The sequence below is a fragment of the Saimiri boliviensis genome, chromosome 15 (assembly GCF_048565385.1).
Source record: "Saimiri boliviensis isolate mSaiBol1 chromosome 15, mSaiBol1.pri, whole genome shotgun sequence".
Classification (NCBI taxonomy): Eukaryota; Metazoa; Chordata; class Mammalia; order Primates; family Cebidae; genus Saimiri; species Saimiri boliviensis.
The window spans coordinates 32,504,645-32,523,275 of record NC_133463.1 but is presented as its reverse complement, the minus strand read 5'-3'; the positions used below and the strand labels follow the sequence as shown (position 1 = coordinate 32,523,275).

Sequence of the window (18,631 nt, the reverse complement as noted above, 5' to 3'; positions counted from 1 at the left end):
CTTAAAATTCATTTTCATTAAGAGTTGCTTTAGAATATAATTCTGTACTCATTTCCATTTATTTTTCATTGCTAAAGAAAATTTTTTAATTAAAATACAAATCAACAGTGGCTCAGTTGATTTATTTTCACTGCTAAAGACCTGTTTTCTTCAGCAATGAATTTTTATTTTCATTGCTAAAGAACTGTTACCTTCAGGATCAATCTTTTTCCAAGTAACTTTATAACAAAGATTCATTAGTCGCTTTTTTATGTACCATATTTCATTGATTAGTGAAAGCTTTTATGAACATGTTCTTTTATAACCATAATTTTTACCAAATATAGTTTTACTGAGTCAAATTTTACACAGTTAAATATTATCAGGATTGTATTAATCCACCAAGTTTTAGTAAAGAAAATTTACCAGTTTTTAGATAAATTTGTAGCTGTCATGGTTGATTATTTTTATTGTTTTATCAAGCCTGATCTTCCCAGATAAAGTTTTGAGTTTTTAGCATTAACAAAAGACAGAATGCTTCAATCAATTTTTGAATTCTAAAAAATTTTGCTGGCCAGGTGCAGTGGCTCACACCTGTAATCCCAGCACTTTGGGAAGCCAAGGCTGGCAGATCATGAGGGAGGTCAAGAGATGGAGCCATCCTGGCCAACATGGTGAAACCCCATCTCTACTAAAAATACAAACATTAGCTGGGCTTGGTGGTGCGCACCTGTTAGTCCCAGCTACTTGGGAGGTTGAGGCAGGAGAATTGCTTGAACTGGGGAGGTGGAGGTTGCAGTGAGCCAAGATTGCGCCACTGCACTCCAGCCTGGCACCTGGCGACAGAGCAAGAATCTGCCTCAAAAAAAAAAAAAAAAAAAAATTTTTTGCTGTGTGCAATTTTAGCCAATTTTAATTAGTTCTCTTTTTGTATTATTTCTACCAGTAGCAGTCACTGTGCATTGAATTAAAAACTGACAAAATCTTTCTGCACTGTTAAAATTTCTTTCTCTGTTTTATATTAGGTTATCCAAGAGGAACCCTAAAGAGTGGGTAAAAAGAATGTCTTCAACAAAAGGCTGGGAAAAACATCCTGGAGTAAAATACTCTATTTTATTTCCAGGGTCTAAGAGAATGGCTGTTAGACTCTTAAACCCTAAAATCCAAGACTCTCCCTGCCACCACCCTACCAGCTCCCAGAAAAAAACACTGAACAGGATCATTAAATTCTGATAATTCAGAAATTATTTATAATTAACTCTGAAATACCACAGGATTCTCAGACTTCGATATACCCTTTTCTTTTGCAGAACAGCAGAAAGGCATGAACTATGGAGACAGACTGGCTGGGTTTGATTCTTAAGTCAGCCTCTTCCTAGCTCTGTAACCCTGGATAAGTTACTTAACTCCTTTGTGTGTTTATAAATCTATAAAATGAATATACTACTAATACTTACTTCACAGACCTACTGTGAGCAAGGATTAGTGAATATACATAAAACACTTATAATAGTATTTGCCAGATAGTAAGTGCTTCCTTAATGTTTACTACCATCAACATTTGCCCTTGTCCCTTTCCCATTACTCCCATTTTTAAAATTATGTAGGCCATACAGCAGGGAATGGAGAGGGTGAATAATTCCAAAAGGTAAAAACAAGATCATGGGAACATGAGATACTGGAACATAACCTCCTATATCTAGACTACTAGTATTACAGAAAATATTGACTAATTTGCTATGTCCCAGAATAACCAGCCCTAACAATTCCATGCTATAATTTTTAACTGTAAACTGGGTTCTGATCTATTTTTCCTTGGCCCTGTAATGCGCTTGCCAAATCAATACCAAAACATGGTCAGCATAAACAAGAGACTTGAAGGCCTATCTGCAAGATTCATAAGGTGGCTGGGCACACTGGCTCATACCTCCCAGCACTTTGGAAGGTCAAGGTGAGAGAATCACTTGAGCCCAGGAGCTTAAGACCAGCCTGGACAACACGGCAAAACTCTCTCTCTATAAAAAATACAAAAACTAGCTGGGCGTGGTAGCAAACACCTGTGGTTCCAGCTGCTCAGAAAGTTAAGCAGGTAGATTGCTTGAACCCAGGAGGTTGAGACTGCAGTGGGCTGTGACTGTGCCACCGTACTCCTGCCCGGGTGACAAAGTAAGACCCCATCTCAAAAGAAAAAAAAAAAAAAAAATATATATATATATATATATATTCCTAAAAGCAGGATGCTTAAAACCATGTCTTGATAAAGGGAAATAATGTCATTTAATATTAATAGTGGGCATTACCATTTTAATGAACCTAAGCATAGTCATTCTGGAGTTGAACGACTTAATGGTATATCCAATAAACATAAAGCCTTTAATATTCTTTTTTTTTTTTTTTGAAGTGAGGTCTTCAGATTGGTCTCGAACTCCTGGACTCAAGCAATCCTTCCGCCTCAGCCTCACAGTGTTGAGACTACAGGCATGAGCTACTGCACCCAGCCTAATATTCTTTTGTTTAACAATTCTAAATATACACATTGTTTTCAATGGCACAAATGAAATTCAAAATATTTCATATAATCAAATTCAATAAAGAATGTAAATATTCTTGCAGATTATATGTTTTGAGTTTTAAAATTACCAAAACCTACCAAAATGCTTAAAATGTATTAACATATAACTTCAATATAAATTTGGTTGAAATAGTTTTTATTACACTAAAAAGCATATAAACATTAATATAGAAATCCCTTCAAACTGATAATCAGTTTTCCTTAACTAGTAAGAGAATGAATGTCAACTAAGTATAAAGCAAACCTAGAAAACATTTCTTTGCATTAAACATCATTTTCAGAATTATGTTTTATAAGCATAGCAGAGACTATACATTTCATATTTATTCAATACCTCCTGTCAGAGCATATATGGAACTAGTACTAAAGTGGAAAAAAAACAACAAACTGCAATATTCCCAGACATCTAAATTACCTGCCCAGCATTTTGAATGCACTTAAATATTACGAAAGTTAATGATCAATTTCAATTTTGACATTCCAATCACTGAACATGCAAAGTTTTTTGTTTGTTTTGAGACAAGATCTCGCTCTGTTGCCCAGGCTAGAGTACAGTGACACAATCAGGGCTCAAGAAAACCTCCACCTCCCGGGTTCAAGCAATTCTCCTGCCTCAGCCCTCCTGAGTAGCTGGGATTACAGATGCGCACCACCACACCCGGCTGATTCTGTATTTTTAGTAGAGACAGGGTTTCACCATGTTGGCCAAGCTAGTTTCACTTCTGGCCTCAAGTGATCCACCCCCCTAAGCTTCCCAAAGTGCTAGGATTACAGGTATGAGTCACTATGCTCGACCTTTTGCAAATATTAGAGAACAAATAAAAATCAAAATTTTCATACCTTGTTGACAGAAGTGTAAAACGATATAATCACGTTAGAAAATGAGGGCCGGGCGCGGTGGCTCAAGCCTGTAATCCCAGCACTTTGGGAGGCCGAGGCGGGTGGATCACGAGGTCGAGAGATTGAGACCATCCTGGTCAACATGGTGAAACCCCGTCTCTACTAAAAATACCAAAAATTAGCTGAGCGTGGTGGCACGTGCCTGTAATTCCAGATACTCAGGAGGCTGAGGCAGGAGAATTGCCTGAACCCAGGAGGCGGAGGTTGCGGTGAGCCGAGATCCGCCATTGCACTCCAGCCTGGGTAACAAGAGCGAAACTCCGTCTCAAAAAAAAAAAAAAAGAAAAAAGAAAAGAAAATGTCTGGCAGTTTCTTAAAGATTAAATCTATTATGGTTCCCTAATCTAGCATTATGTCCATGACAAAACTGCACAAGAATATTCATAGAATCTTTTATACATAATAGCCAAAGTCTGGAAAGTCCATCAAAAGATAATGGATAAATAGTGTGGTATATTTATATAATGGAATACTGCTCAGCAACAGAAAGCAATGAGTACTAATAGAAGGATGGATAAACATGGATAAAGATTAAAAACACTAAGATACGTTAAAAAAAACAAAGTGTCGGCCGGGTGCGGTGGCTCAAGCCTGTAATCCCAGCACTTTGGGAGGCCGAGGCGGGTGGATCACGAGGTCGAGAGATCGAGACCATCCTGGGTCAACGTGGTGAAACCCCGTCTCTACTAAAAATACAAAAAATCAGCTGGGCATGGTGGTGCGTGCCTGTAGTCCCAGCTACTCAGGAGGCTGAGGCAGGAGAATTGCTTGAACCCAGGAGGCGGAGGTTGCGGTGAGCCGAGATCGTGCCATTGCACTCCAGCCTGGGTAATAAGAGCAACACTCTGTCTCAAAAAAAAAAAAAAGTGTGCATATTATATGATTCCAATTATATGAAGTTCTAGAATGGGCAAAACTTAACCTATAATTTTTTTCAAATTAGGACAGTGATTGCCTGACATGCTAGAAGACTGATTAGAAGCAGGCAAGAGAAAACTTTCCGAAGTCATGTTTTAAATCTTGATAGAGGTTTGAGCTACATTCATAGATCAAAACTCACCAAATAGTATATTTTAAATTTGTGCATTTCACTGTATGCAAATCTTACCTAAAAAACAAACATGCACAAATAAATACTGAACTCTAGTAATACTCATGCTGAAATACTTAGACATAAATTATTCTAATTCTACAACTTGAAGTAACATTTTTCCCTTAAAGAAAAAAAAGAACTGGACAGATAAATATGTGATAAAACAAATATAGCAAAACATTAATTCCAGAATCTACATGATAGGTATATGAGTACTTACTATAACTGTCTTTTAACTTCTTCTGTATGTTTGAAGTGTTTCTTAATAAAATGTTAGGGGAAAAAAAAAAACTTTATAAAATAAAGGTGAATTCACACATACATTTTAAAACACAAAAGACCTGCTAGCAAAGTGTTATTATAATTATATATCCTTTTAGTTTAAGTTGTCTGGACTGATATGAGTGGTATTTTTTTTTTTTTTTTTTTAGACGGAGTCTCACTGTCACCAGGCTGGAGTGCAGTGGAGAGATCTTGGCTCACTGCAACCTCCACTTCCTGGGTTCAAGTGATTCTCCTGCATCAGCCTCCCGAGTAGCTGAGACTACAGGCACGCATCACCGTGCCTGGCTGATTTTTTGTATTTTAGTAACGACAGGGTTTCACCATGTTATCCAGGATGGTCTCGATCTCTTGACCTTATAATAAGCCCACCCTGGCTTCCCAAAGTGCTGGGATTACAGGCCTAAGCCTCCATGCCTGGTGGTATTTTTATTTTTATGTACTCATTTATTTTGCTTTCCACTATTACAAAGCAATTGGAAACTAAAAATAATATCCTCAAATTATAACTACTAGCTTTAATCAATATAAAAGATATATAAAAATATATTGAACAATTTCTCAAAATTGTATACAAAGATTTTGCATGACTGTTAATGTTTAATTAGGTTGCTTATTCTAAGAAGTTACTCTTTTGTTTAAGTATGCAACCGTATTTCATCTAATTATTTTAAAGTATTTACAATCAATTCACCATCAAATATTTGATTTTGAAAAGCTGTGGCTCTTAACATTTGAAAAAAAAAATGAAATGTGATATTTAAATATGGTACATTGGGCATCTATTATAATTGTCTAAATAAATGTATTTCAATTATGCCTCATCAAAAAATGTGATCGCTACAGTACTGAATTATTTGTCTTAACGGCACACAAAAGAAGTACACAAATCAGTACAAAGTATTATCTTGTATTTAAAAGAACATGTGTTAACAAAGCATTTAACCATCATTATCTACAGTAATTTATTACAATCTAAGTTATTTAAACATGTGTATTTAAAATCTGACATTACTGTAAAAGAAGGCACATGAAAAAAATTCATATTTTAAACATTTTCACGTAGGTAAAGATAGAACAGGATAGAGTGACTCCTTAAAAAAAATAACACCAAGTTGATATCACACAAAAAAGAAAAATACTTAATTTGACTATTTTAAGAAATATGGCATTTGTTAGAAATGAGTTTCACTGACTTTTCTCAGGATGTCATTACAAATCACAGCTAGTTTAGAAAATCATAAGTTATAACAACATATCCATTTACATTCATATGGATAACAGAAAGACAGGAAAGTGGCTATCCTCTATCTGAATTACTAATGTATTAGATGAAATAATCTATTTATTTAGTATATTCTCAAATGTAATATATTTCTACAGAATCAAGTCTACATTAAAAAAAAAAAAATCACTGTTCTCTGTGTTCACCCAGAATTACATTTTATAATTAAAGCTCATGGCCCCCAAACAAGTGTCTATGGTATGCAGGATGTCTGGTGGCTTAAGTTATAGTCATCCCTCAGTATCCAGGTGGGATTGGTTCTAGGACGTCCTCTACCCCATCAAGATCCACAGATACTCAAGTCCCTTATATAAAATGTTTGTATTCACATACAATTTACACACATCCTTCCATACACTTTAAGTCATCTCTAGATTACTTACAATGCCTAATACAACGTAAATGCTACATAAATAGTTACGATGCAGGATGGTGAGCCCCAAAATTGGGTGTTAGCCCAACTCCTACCTCAGTTATGCTGTATTTTTAAATTTTGTATTACTTTTTATTGTTGTATTGTTAATTTTTTTTTGCTTGAATATTTTCAATCCATAGTGGTTCAATCTACAGATGTGAAACCTGCAGATAGAGAGACAAGTGTATATTCCACTGGTAGTAGCAAAATTTCCCCTATATATTCCCCTTAATGAAACTTGTCCTCAACAAAAGCTGCTAATGTTAGTTGGTAAGTAATCCCCAAACTCAAAAAAGTCTCAATGTGAGAAAGAAGAAAAAAAAAGGTTTGGTTCCAAATTACCCTAAGATACTCTGTAAGACAATAAACAGCCTCTGAAAAGGATTATATGGTCAAATAAATAATTTTCTTTGTACAGGAATTCTCATAAACTATACTATGCTAAATATGGTTATAAAAGGGAAGGTACACAATAAGCAGAATTATATGCATTTAAACTTTTGCAAACTAAAATTAAACAAGATTGACTTGGAGAAAAAAAGACTGACTTGGAAAAATTGCTGCGTAAACTCAGAGTGTGATTCTGGTGTTTAAAATTATGTACAAATAGGTTTCTTACTGTATATAGCCCTTAAATGCTAATGAATTGTGTCATCTAACACACTAAAGAAAAAGCAATCTTAATGCTGGAGAAAAATGTGATTGTAGCAGACTGTGTTTATGCTATTTTATGATCAGCAAAGGAATTTTCAAGGGCAATTTTGTGTATACATAATTTTTACCTTTCACTATTATTTCAGAACTTAACGACCAAAAAAAAGATGTCTTTTCTAGAAACATCTCATAGAATTAGTGTTCCACAGAACACACTTGGGAAAACTCTGATTTGCTGTACAAAGCCAACATTCAAGTTGAACATTCCATTATCAATTCATGCTGAAACTATAAAGTGAATTAAATCTCATATATTTGCTTTCAACAATTTCAAAAAATAAAGCTTACTAATGCAAAGATGTATTTACTATAATTATACTGTGAAACATTACCTCAAATTAAGAATTACAAAATTCATTAGACTCAAAGAGATATCATAGCACAGATTAAAGAGAAAAGGTAACATTGTCAAAATGATATGCCATGTTATATATTCAGGACATCTTTATAATTAAAAAAGTTAACTCTACCAGGTATAAAACACCTTGTTTCAATCCAACCAATGACATTAAGCAGTCAACATGCTAAAATCGTACCTTAAGAGTTCATTTTATATTTTTTTCTATTTCTATAGCCATGATTTAAATTTCTGATTTAAGTTCCTCTCAATACCTGTCCCTAAATGCCACTCCTCCTAAATCACAACTATAATCAAATTAGTCCCCTAATACAAAGCCTTCAATGGCTTCCCATTGTATGATCAGTTAAGTCTGACTCATTGTAAATAGTATTTAATGTAATTCATAATCTGGTACCAACCATCATCCAAATTTATATCCCTCAGTTCACTTTCAACAAAAATTGTTGCTCTTCAACAAAAATTTTGAGACTAGTATGATTTAGGCACCAAGTGAGGTTCTAAAATACTCTGTTTCACTGGTTCCCAAACTTTAGCATGCATCAGAATCTCTAGAGGGTTTATTAAAGAGATTGCTGACCCCATTCTCAAGGTTTCTAATTCAGTTTGAATTGGAATTACATTTCTAACAAGTTCTCAAGTGATGCTGATACTGCTGGTCAGGACCCATATGTGGAAAACTACTGCTCTACTCCAAAGGCCACAAAGTAGAAGCCGAATGGTTCAATGAGGCCCACTCACATGTTGTCTGTATAATGTCTTGAAAGCATGAGTTATTTGCAAACATTTTAAAATTGGAAAATTCTGCATTAAACCAATGTAGATTTCTGGTTTTCTCCTGCATGTGAAAATTCTGCTGGAGCTAAACAGCAGCTGTCCTACATAGTCCAGGGAGATGTCCTTCCTAGTCCAGGATACCATAGTCCAAACTCTCTCTACACTCACTTAAAATCACTGGCTTAGCACTGCATTTGTGCTTATACACCCAATCCACTTTTTCCGATTTCCTTGTCTTTTTTCCAGTTTCTCACTCTGACTTCAAACACCCATGCTCCCCTTCACTGCTGAAATTCCACCAACCCCATTCTAAAACGTGGCTTAAAAATCCTTTCTCAACAGAACCCCAGCAAAAATAGAAATTCTTAAGTAAATACTTATTAGATATTTAATACAAATTTAATATATGTGCTTTAAGAATTGAGGTTTTATTTCCACAAATACTAAAAGGACGATACTTAAAAAACATAAAATTTTAATTTTGTTCTGATTTTTGCTGTGAAAGAAATTTTTTCCAGAACAGGACATTTAAAATGAATTAAAACATGTCTTTAATCACACAGCCAAATTATATAATAGCATCAATAGAATACCTTATCTATTTTGCTGGACCAAAAATAGAGAGAGAATGGGGTAATTGATACAATTTTCCTGATTTCACAACCTAACAATCTTAAAAAACAATTTTAATGAAACAACTACTTCTAGTATTTAAATCTAGAGAATATTTTCTATCGAATAGTGGGAGGAAAATTACACAAAGAAAAACTAAGTGCTGGTCCCTGCTCTGCCATAAATAGCTTTGTTACCCAAAATAAATCATTGAGTTCTCCCTGGACTTCTGTTTCATTACCTCTAAAAGTGCAGAGACAGAAAAAGTGTTCTCCAAATATCTTCCATCTCTAAAATCCTAGGATTTATTCCTTCAAAAGATAAAAGTATAAAACCAATATCATACAGACAAGCGTCTTGGTATTAGGTTACTATAGCTTCTAAATTAGACTGACTTAAAAATCTTTAACTACAGTTTTCAAAGTTCTAACTAAAAATGTTAAAGACTCAGAATTTTGAAAGAATATGTGTTTGTCGTATTTGTGTATATCTTAATGATCAGAATAAAATATCTTTTGTAAGGTCAACAAACTCAGGAAAAAAAAAGACAATAAAAACTATAACCATGCCAATCAATCAGTAAAGTTTAATATCTCAAAATAAAATAATTAGAAAATTATATCAAAAAAGTTTTTCCATAATAGAGATTAACAACATTTTTTAAGAACATGTATTCTGTTTCAGGATACTCCCAGATTAAAGTAACTTGGCCAAAATCAAAATTAGCCAATTGCAAGATTGACCAAAAAAAAAAAAATCTTAGAGACTGTTATATTCAGGTAGATCATGCCGTAAGCGAATTGCTTTCAGCTTCTCCACTTCGATTTTTGCTCTTAGTAGTTCTTCCTCTAGCTGCTGTCTTCTTTTCAATCCATCCCTCTTCTCCTGAACATACAATCCAAAATTTTTTTGGTTTTCTAAAATTATTTGATGCTCCTCTTTCAACATTTGCAGGATCTGAGGATCATACCCTAATAGTGACCTAAAGTGTTCGCCACTCTCATGCCGAAAAAAATCATCTCTCCTTGGAATAGAAGATGGAGACGATGTCATTCTCATATCAACAGAGGAAAGTGAAGGCGACAAGGATCTTTCCATAACATGTACTAATTCATGTTCTTCTCTTTGCTCTAAAGTATCACTTTGTTGAGAATTTAAAACCAGTGGAGGAGGTGGTTTAATGTCTTCTTCTTGCTTCACCTCCACTGTAATGGCAACAGGATGGTGATCCAACATTACCTGTAGTGAACTGGTACCAGCCTGTGCCTCCTCATCCAAGTTTGCACTATAGCACACAAAAAAGCATTATAATATGTAAATCAAATGAAGAAAAAGTATATTTATAGCATAATTTTATATTTAATATACATTAAATTATAAAGTTTTAAAACTATAAAGAAAGTTTTGAAACCAAAAAAAAATCTTAACACTTGAATACCCTAAGGTGACTAAGATTGGGATTTCAATAATATATACTTATAGGTCTCCCCCATCCTTAACTTTAAAATTGTGCTCTTAAAGAGGCAGGAAATTACAAATATTACACAAGGCCAATGAAGAAAATAAAAAAGAAAAGCCAGTTTTAATGTTGTCAAATAGACACCTATTTTCCCCACAACCCTGAGGTTCTCAAATGGCATAAAGAGCCATTTAATGCATTCTCAGTCTTGCTATCCCCAGACCTTAGCCCTAGACCTCCTATTTCTGCTTTCCTGGAGTGATCTTAAAACCACCAAGGCCCATAACTCATAGGAGGACAGTGAAAGGCCATCCATGGGAGATACTGATTTCTGCATTTGCCCAAAAAAGAAAACATAAAGACTATGTATATCCTAACTTTCTTATTTCAGATGCAATGGCACTTCCCTTTTACCTATCCTGAATCAGATGACTCAGGTGCTCTTTAAGTCTTTCAATCACTGTTCAGGTAAAGTTCACAAGAGCAACAGTTTTAATCCACCACTGCATACTGAGTATTTAGTAGGTACTGTACTTAGAACCTAGTAGATGCTCATTATATGTTGAATGACTGAAAAAAACAAATTAAATGATTTTTTAATAAAATATTTTTAATAGCCTATACACATATATTAAACGTTTATTACATTTACAGATGATTTCCAGCAAATATGCATTTTAATGGAGACAATTACAGCTTTAGCAGAAACTTCAACATACCAAGTTATATTATAAATGCAATAAACCTTAAAATTCTGTTTTTTAAACATAATTTTATGTATAACATGAAGCTGTGAATTAAGAATATCTGCTCCTTGAGGGTTTTTTTTTTAATTATGCTTCTGCCTAACTAAACATAAAAGTTACGGAGGGAAATGAGATTATTGAACATTAATGGAAATATTTTATTTAATATTATATGGAGATTTTACTAATGATAAACATAATTTAAAAATATTTTGTATATGGATAATTAAAATGCTGGAACAAGTTCAAGTAGAATGCATGGAGAAAGATTAAAACTACCCATATGTCACTTACTAATGGCATTAAATTGCCAGAAATATCAGATATTAGTATCTAAGAGACAAAATAAAACATATACGTAGTATATAATGAAAAATCTATTGGTAGATTACATAAATTCATTTTTGTTCTTGTCCCTATTTGTGTTATTTTATGATTTCCAAAAACAAAACAATTAATTATAAATGTAATTCAAAGTAGCAAAATCTGCTTCTATTAATAGCTCTGCTAAAACCTAGGATGGGAAGAGGTTAAAACTGCATATGAAAATTAAGTTTTTACAACCACCTAATTACTATTTCAAATTAGTATGTACAATAGGCTACAAACATAGACATTATACTCCCAATTAAAAACATGCCTTATATCTCGAACATTCCATTTCAGCTAACACATTACAACTAAGGCATAACAATGTAAAAAAGGAGGAAAAAAAGCTTTACAGCAGGTCACAAAAATGACAGAGAAGAACTTGAGAATCAGAACTTTGAAGATCAGTTTACAAAAACACAAAATATAAACTGATATTAGGGAAAGGTAAAAATAAAGACAAAAGGCAATGTGAGTTACAGAAATAAATAGCCTTACAAAACAGGTATATATTTTTAAGTATGTTAATGCAAACACTACTATTTTCCTTATTAAAAAGGGAGAGTTTGGTCAGATTAGCAGGCATATTTATATAGAAGTAGTCAAGATTATAGAATAATCATAAACTGAGATTAAGATTCAAGGATGATGTCAAATAAATATAAGCACATTAAAGAAATAAGCTAATATGTAGAAAATGTCAATGTAGACACACTAACATAAGAATTTAAGAGGCATGTTTCTTACATTCTTCCCTTTGAAATCTAACAAATGGGTATTATTTAAGCCATAGGTATAGAAATGCACAAATCAACTCATTTTTATCACAGAAACATTGATGTTCCAAAAGATTTTGTGTGTATGTGAATATTGTATATATATACACACAAATGGTCAAAATGTAATCAGATACTTGTATATTTATATACTCACTGTATGTAATTCTCTTCTATACTCACTGTATTTTTTAAATATGCAACTAAAACTAGTTTCTACATGTAGTTTTCAAATTATAAACATTTATAGCTACTAGCCAAAAGGTACAGTTTTATACCTGCAATGCAAAAAAACACTTTTCTCTATGGTTCAAGGGGGAGAAAATTCGCATAAGCAGCACAGCATAAAACAATTTTACTGTGTAGTTTTCTGGATATCCGGCTATTGGCATTTCATCATTTGTCATCACAGTGAACATTTTAACCAGTGGCCCCAAGAATTAATCCACTGTGTATTCATGTCCTGGATTCCCACTGGTGATATTTTTTTACTGTGCTATCAAGTAGAAATAAGCAGTATCTGGTAAGAAGCTAGGCTCAAAAATACTTTCCTAGTAAATTACCAAAATAATATATACACTTTGCTACAAAGTGTTTTGTTCTGTTTATCTCCTAATTTCAAAGGGATTTCACAATAATCAATCATTTGCTTATATAATGCCTCTCCCACCAATAGAAAAGCACATTGTGTAAAGCTTTGTTTCAAAGCCCCCTCAAACTAATAAGGAGTTTACAATTTGTTTAAATTACCCTAAATGGTTCAGAATAAGAATGTAGCTGCCATTTTTATATTCTGCCAGAGGTTACAATCCAAATTAGTGGCAAGATAACAGTTTTGAAAATTCCAAGGCAAATAATTACATAGAACACAAGTTTAACCAAAAAATTGCTTCTAACTCTAAAAAATCCAGTTGCTCTTAGGGGTATTTTAAAATTCATAATTTGATATCCTTGCAAAACAGTAAAAGAAAGCTTACTCTTTCCTATATGAACCAAGATCAAAGTGAAACTAGACCATTAAGGAATAAAAAGAACAAAAACCTTAAATTTTATTAAGTAAACTGAATCCCTAATTAGGCATTAGCTCCCTTTAGTTGTGTTCATCTTTATTTTAAATGTGTTAGAAAAATAATTTAAACTGTCTTTATATACACAATCATGCCATTAACAAGTTTACTTATTGATTTTAGTTCTATTTGTTAGTTAATGCATATTCATTAAGTGTAGACAATGACATTTCCTAAAAAAGCAAAGGTTCCATTTCTCTAGAAACTGCTAACTTTATATAAATTTTATATAAAATTTAAAATTCCAGTGAAATGTAATCTTAAATTTAAAAAAAGTATCTCTCAAAAGCAAACTAAATAATTTAATTTTAAAGCTTAAAAAGTTTATGAAGTGATGTCACAAATTTCATCCCACTTATTCCTCCCTAACCTTTACTTTTAGAAACTACAAGGGGGAAAGGGGAGGGGAAGACAGTTAAAAAGTAGCTTAAATGCAAAAGAAAAATTCCTCATAGCCTCACTTTTCTCTTTTTAAAAAATGCAAAACAAAGACACTATTCATTGCTCCCGTTGTGGGGATGCTTACTATGCATATCTCTGTCACAACTAAGCCAAAGCCCAATGGATAGGAGGCGCCATAATTTTCCATAACAAAATAAAATAAAGCTTACCTTTGTATGTGGTTCCTGTCTCTTACCAGGCAAAAACTGGAAATCTGGGGAATCATCTCCATAACTTTCTTGGTTGGCTCAGAAATATTGCTTTTAAAATCTGATTGGGTCTCTTTTTGCTGCAATAGCTCCTGTTTGGCATATTCTTTGAGCCTTTTGTAAAGGGTGCGTAGGCCTTGTGCTGTTCGAGGAGGGCGGTCTACTCCAATTGCATTATAGTTAACTGCTATGATATCCCAACATCTATTCTTTTCCACTATTACTGAATGTTTATTAGTGTGTTCTTCGAGAATTTTCACATATGGCTTCACAAGCTTTAGCAAATCAAGCTTTTCAGATAAGGTAAAATTGGAAGATCTAGCCTTTCCTACCATTGTTCTTTTCAAATTAAGTAGGCAGTTTCTGAAACCACCATGCAGCCTTCAGCTCTGCTCAGCTCTTTTCACAAACAGAAAAAGATCAGGCTTAACTAGGCTAGCCTCATTTAGGCCCACGCCTACAGGGGAGGGTTTATTAAAATTCCTCCAGCTTAAGCTGACGCAGGTTCAGGAAATCTGCTTAAGCCAAGCCTGACCTACATAAAGCTTCTCACTGAAGAAGACAGGAAGGCACAAGCAAAACACACTTGTGTATAAAGGGAACAGCTCGAGACAGGATTTAATACACAAAGGTCTAGAGATAAGCATGGAACACAGCTAAAAATTAGCTAATTTAGTGAGAATATCAAATTTCACACATGTATGCCTAGCTGACAGACTGAACTGCATTGCAGTATCACTTTAATAAAAACAAAAGAGGAACTGTTTTGTGCTATTTATTTACAAATCCAGTAGACAGAAAACTGAAAGATATGACTAGTGAATGTAGTAATTCCTAACAGGGCCTCTCATCACTGTTTCTGAGCTGAGTGTTCTCCCTTACAAAATCTGCATAATGCTGGACCTGCTGTCAATCAGGAATTGCATATCCTCTAGCTAGTTAGGTTACACCCAGACCCAGACTCCACAGTAAAGCTAAGCTTCTCCTTCATTTTACAGTCTACATTAGCCTCTGCATATTTTTTTCAGTTAAGAAGAAATTTTTATAGAACACTCAAACTAAAAAGCAGGTAAAAATCATATTTTTAAAGCAATGGATTATTCTAGCCGTAATGTATGTGAATATGCTAGCCTGCCTTATCATGTGTAAAAAATCACTATTCATGGTAAGAAACAGTATAATCACGCCTTAAGACTCTACACACAAAATCGAATTTGCTATTATAATAGAGCCAGATTTTTTGTTTAGCTATATTCACACAGTTTGGACTATGAAAGAAAACAGCTAGTCTAGCCATTTTCAAGGCCACCAGTTTCAGTGCTTAGAATGTATTTGTTAACCCCAGTATGAAAATACATGATACATAATATTGTAAGACAAGCCTATTTTCTCACAACATACATGTTTTTTCCAGATAGGGGAATAAATCAGAACATATTTGAACATAGCTCTATCCAATCAAACTATTACTGAACAACTGTGATAGTATTAAGAGGTGGGGAAATAAATTTTTTAATTACTGACCATGTATAAAAATGCTCCCAGGCACTGTGCAAGACCCAGTGAAATCAAAAGTCAATCTAGACACAGCACCTATCCAGGAAACTGTAGTTCCACAGAAATGCTATAAATTCTTAATAATCTTGTTTTTCATTCTTTTAACAATGGAGAAGCAAATTAAATTTATTGAGCTCTCACTTAGAGCCAGACAATGTGTTAGAGCTTTAAATGTATTATCTTTCAGAAAACCAGTGAAAGACTGCTGGATGTCCTATGGAATGCTAGATGTTGTCTGGTATACCCCACTGAGTAATTTGATTCTATAATAGTTCTTTCCTTTCATTGTCTTTGAGCAGTTTTACAGCTCTGTAAATTGTAGAAATCAGCAATGCAAATGATTCTTGTTCATAGAGATGCAAAAAGAAAATCGACCTGCCCCAACAACAACTGGACCACAGGTACTCAAAATCATTCTAGCATTTCTAGCATTTTCTGAGCTTTCACAACATCAAAAGAGAACCAAAGAAAGAACACAGGGTATGCATTTTTTTTTTTTTTACACGGAGTTTCACTCTTGTTGCCCAGGCCGGAGTGCAATGGCACAATCTCGGCTCATCGCAACCTCCGCCTCCTGGGTTCAGGCAATTCTCCTGCCTTAGCCTCCTGAGTAGCTCGGATTACGGGCACGCGCCACCATGCCCAGCTAATTTTTTGTATTTTTAGTAGAGACAGGGTTTCACCATGTTAACCAGTATGGTCTCGATCTCTTGACCTCGTGATCCACCCGCCTCGGCCTCCCTAAGTGCTGGGATTACAATGTATTTTATTTAGATAACTATTTTGTTATTTTCTGAAGAAATACAAGTATTATGTTAAGAATGAAATACTACTACTAAAATACGAAAAAATGTTCAATCTCATTAGTTATCAAGGAAATGGATACTAAAAATGATTTTCATTCATACATTGGCAAAATTTTTTAAGACTTAAAATGCCAAGAGTAAGGTCAGGCTCAGTGGCACATGGGCCTATAATCCCACAGTTTTGAGAGGCCAAGGATCATTTGAGCACAGGAGTTCAAAACCAGCCTGGGCAACATGGAGAAACCCTGTGTCTACTAAAAATAGAAAAATTAGCCAGGTATGGTGGCATGTGCCTGTAGTCCCAGCTACTCGGGAACCTGAGGTGGAAAGATCACTTGAGCCCAAGAGGTTGAGGCTGCAGTGAGCCATGATCATACAACTGCACTCCAGCCTGGATGACAGAGCCTAAAAAGAAAAAAAAGAAAAGAAAAGAAAAAAAATGCCAAGAGTGGATAAGGATACAAGGGAAGGAGTACTCTTCTGTACTGTTGAAGGGAGTGTAAAATGACGTTTTGGATAGTGATCAGGGAGTATCTACTAATATTTTACATGACTAAGAAATCTTCTAAAACTGTAGTAATTTTATGTCTCAGAATCTACCCTAGAAAAATACTCAAAATGCACACAGGAGCAATGAAGCATTCTACATAGATGCATAGTGTGGAAGCAATCTAAAAGCATAGCAGTTGCAGTTAAAATCATACAACACATCCATAATATGGTCTACTCCAAGCAGCATTAAATCAAAGACACAGATTATAATATATTTGAATATATCATGCTGTTGATGAGAAAAATCAAACTCTGTATAAAATATTTTCAGAGATTAATTCTGAGCCAAATAACCATGACCGTGGCCATGACACAGCCCTCAGGAAGCCTTGAGAACATGTGCCAAGGTGGTCAGGGTATAGCTTAGTTTTACATATTATATATATATTCATTTATTTTATATATATTATAGATTTATATATTTTAGGGAGGCATGAGACATCAACCAAATACATTTAAGAAATACATTGGTTTGGTTCAGAAAAGCAGGACAACTCAAAGTGGTAAAGGAGGCAGGGGGGTTCCAGGCTATCAACATTTTCTGGTTTACAATTAGTTGAGTTTTTCTGAAGACCTGGGATCAATAGAAAGGAAACGTATGTTCAGGTTAAGATAAAGGATTGTGGAGACCAAGTTTTATTGTGAAGAGGAAGCTCTCAGATAGCAGACCTCAGAGAGAACAGGTTGTAAAATGTTTCTTATCGGACCTAAAAAGGTGCCTGGATCTGGAAAGGAAGGAAGGAAAACAAGGGGAAAGTAGATTCTCTATAGAATGTGGATTTTTTCCCATAAGGGAAGGCTTTGCAGGGACATTTCAAAATACGGCAGAGAAACATGTTTTGGGGTAAAACATTTTTATTTTCTTCCATGTTATCCCAGAGTCAGACTGAAAAGTAAGTCATGATATACAGAGTTAAATAAAACCCATCTGATGTGAATTCATGGTTTATAAAGGCATGACTCCCCAGACTCCTTAGATAGGAATTTGAGCAAGATTAAAAAAAAAAAAATCAGAGCTTAGTCCTCAATGCAGACAGCACAAATTAGTGATAACCTATGTAAACTGTAATTGATGATGATTAATCTGAAATATTTATTAGTTTTGATTATATTATAATAAAATTATCTTTCTAGATTAACATAGAATGGACAAGTTTTTAATTTAAAAAGAAGGTATACTACTGATGCAGAATTGAGTGGGAAACACTGTGCAGGACTTTCTAAAATAGACTACGAGAAGTGTCATGGATATAGCTGTCAAAAACATTACAAATATGTGTGCAAATGCTATGAATCACTTCCAGTTTATGGAACTGGTAAAAGAAATTGAATAATTTTTTGTTCTTTGCCAATGCTCACTGGCGTAGTCACAGAGTTTTATGGAGCTGTCTGAGACTAAAAAACTCAAACTGTTTTTCCTCTGCTCTCACAACACAACAATCACCACGGAAGACTTGTGCAACCAAATGTGTGGCAGTTTCTCCCCACACATCAAGCAAGAAATAAGTTCTTCAATGGACAGTAGCTGGGTGTCCTCCAACTCAACTCCAACACAATCTACCAGGATATAGTGTTAGATCTCACAGGTTGAGGGCTCAGTACCACAAACCCCATGGCCCCACCAGTCACAAGTCTGGGCCTCCAGAATAGCTGATGGAAAAG

General features: G+C 34.4%; 2 protein-coding genes across 5 annotated transcripts in view; both read right to left on the bottom strand.

Moving 5' to 3' along the window:
• Window positions 1-18,631, bottom strand: part of RAD54B (RAD54 homolog B) — a 113,379-nt gene that overhangs the window by 55,829 nt on the left and 38,919 nt on the right. The window contains exon 4 of one of the 4 annotated variants that reach the window (XM_010349396.2): window positions 10,187-10,272. The exons of the other annotated variants lie outside the window; for them this stretch is intronic. Within the exon in view, the coding sequence (XP_010347698.1) occupies window positions 10,223-10,272 (50 nt within the window). The 3' untranslated portion in view covers window positions 10,187-10,222. Of the gene's footprint in view, window positions 1-10,186; window positions 10,273-18,631 lie in introns of those variants that run through there. 4 annotated transcript variants of the gene reach the window in all.
• FSBP (fibrinogen silencer binding protein) lies at window positions 2,681-18,074 on the bottom strand. Its single transcript, XM_003938760.3, has 2 exons — window positions 14,016-18,074; window positions 2,681-10,272 (listed from the first exon to the last, which is right to left on the bottom strand). The coding sequence occupies exons 1-2, from the start codon at window positions 14,387-14,389 to the stop codon at window positions 9,747-9,749; spliced, it is 900 nt and encodes a 299-aa protein (XP_003938809.1). The 5' UTR covers window positions 14,390-18,074; the 3' UTR covers window positions 2,681-9,746.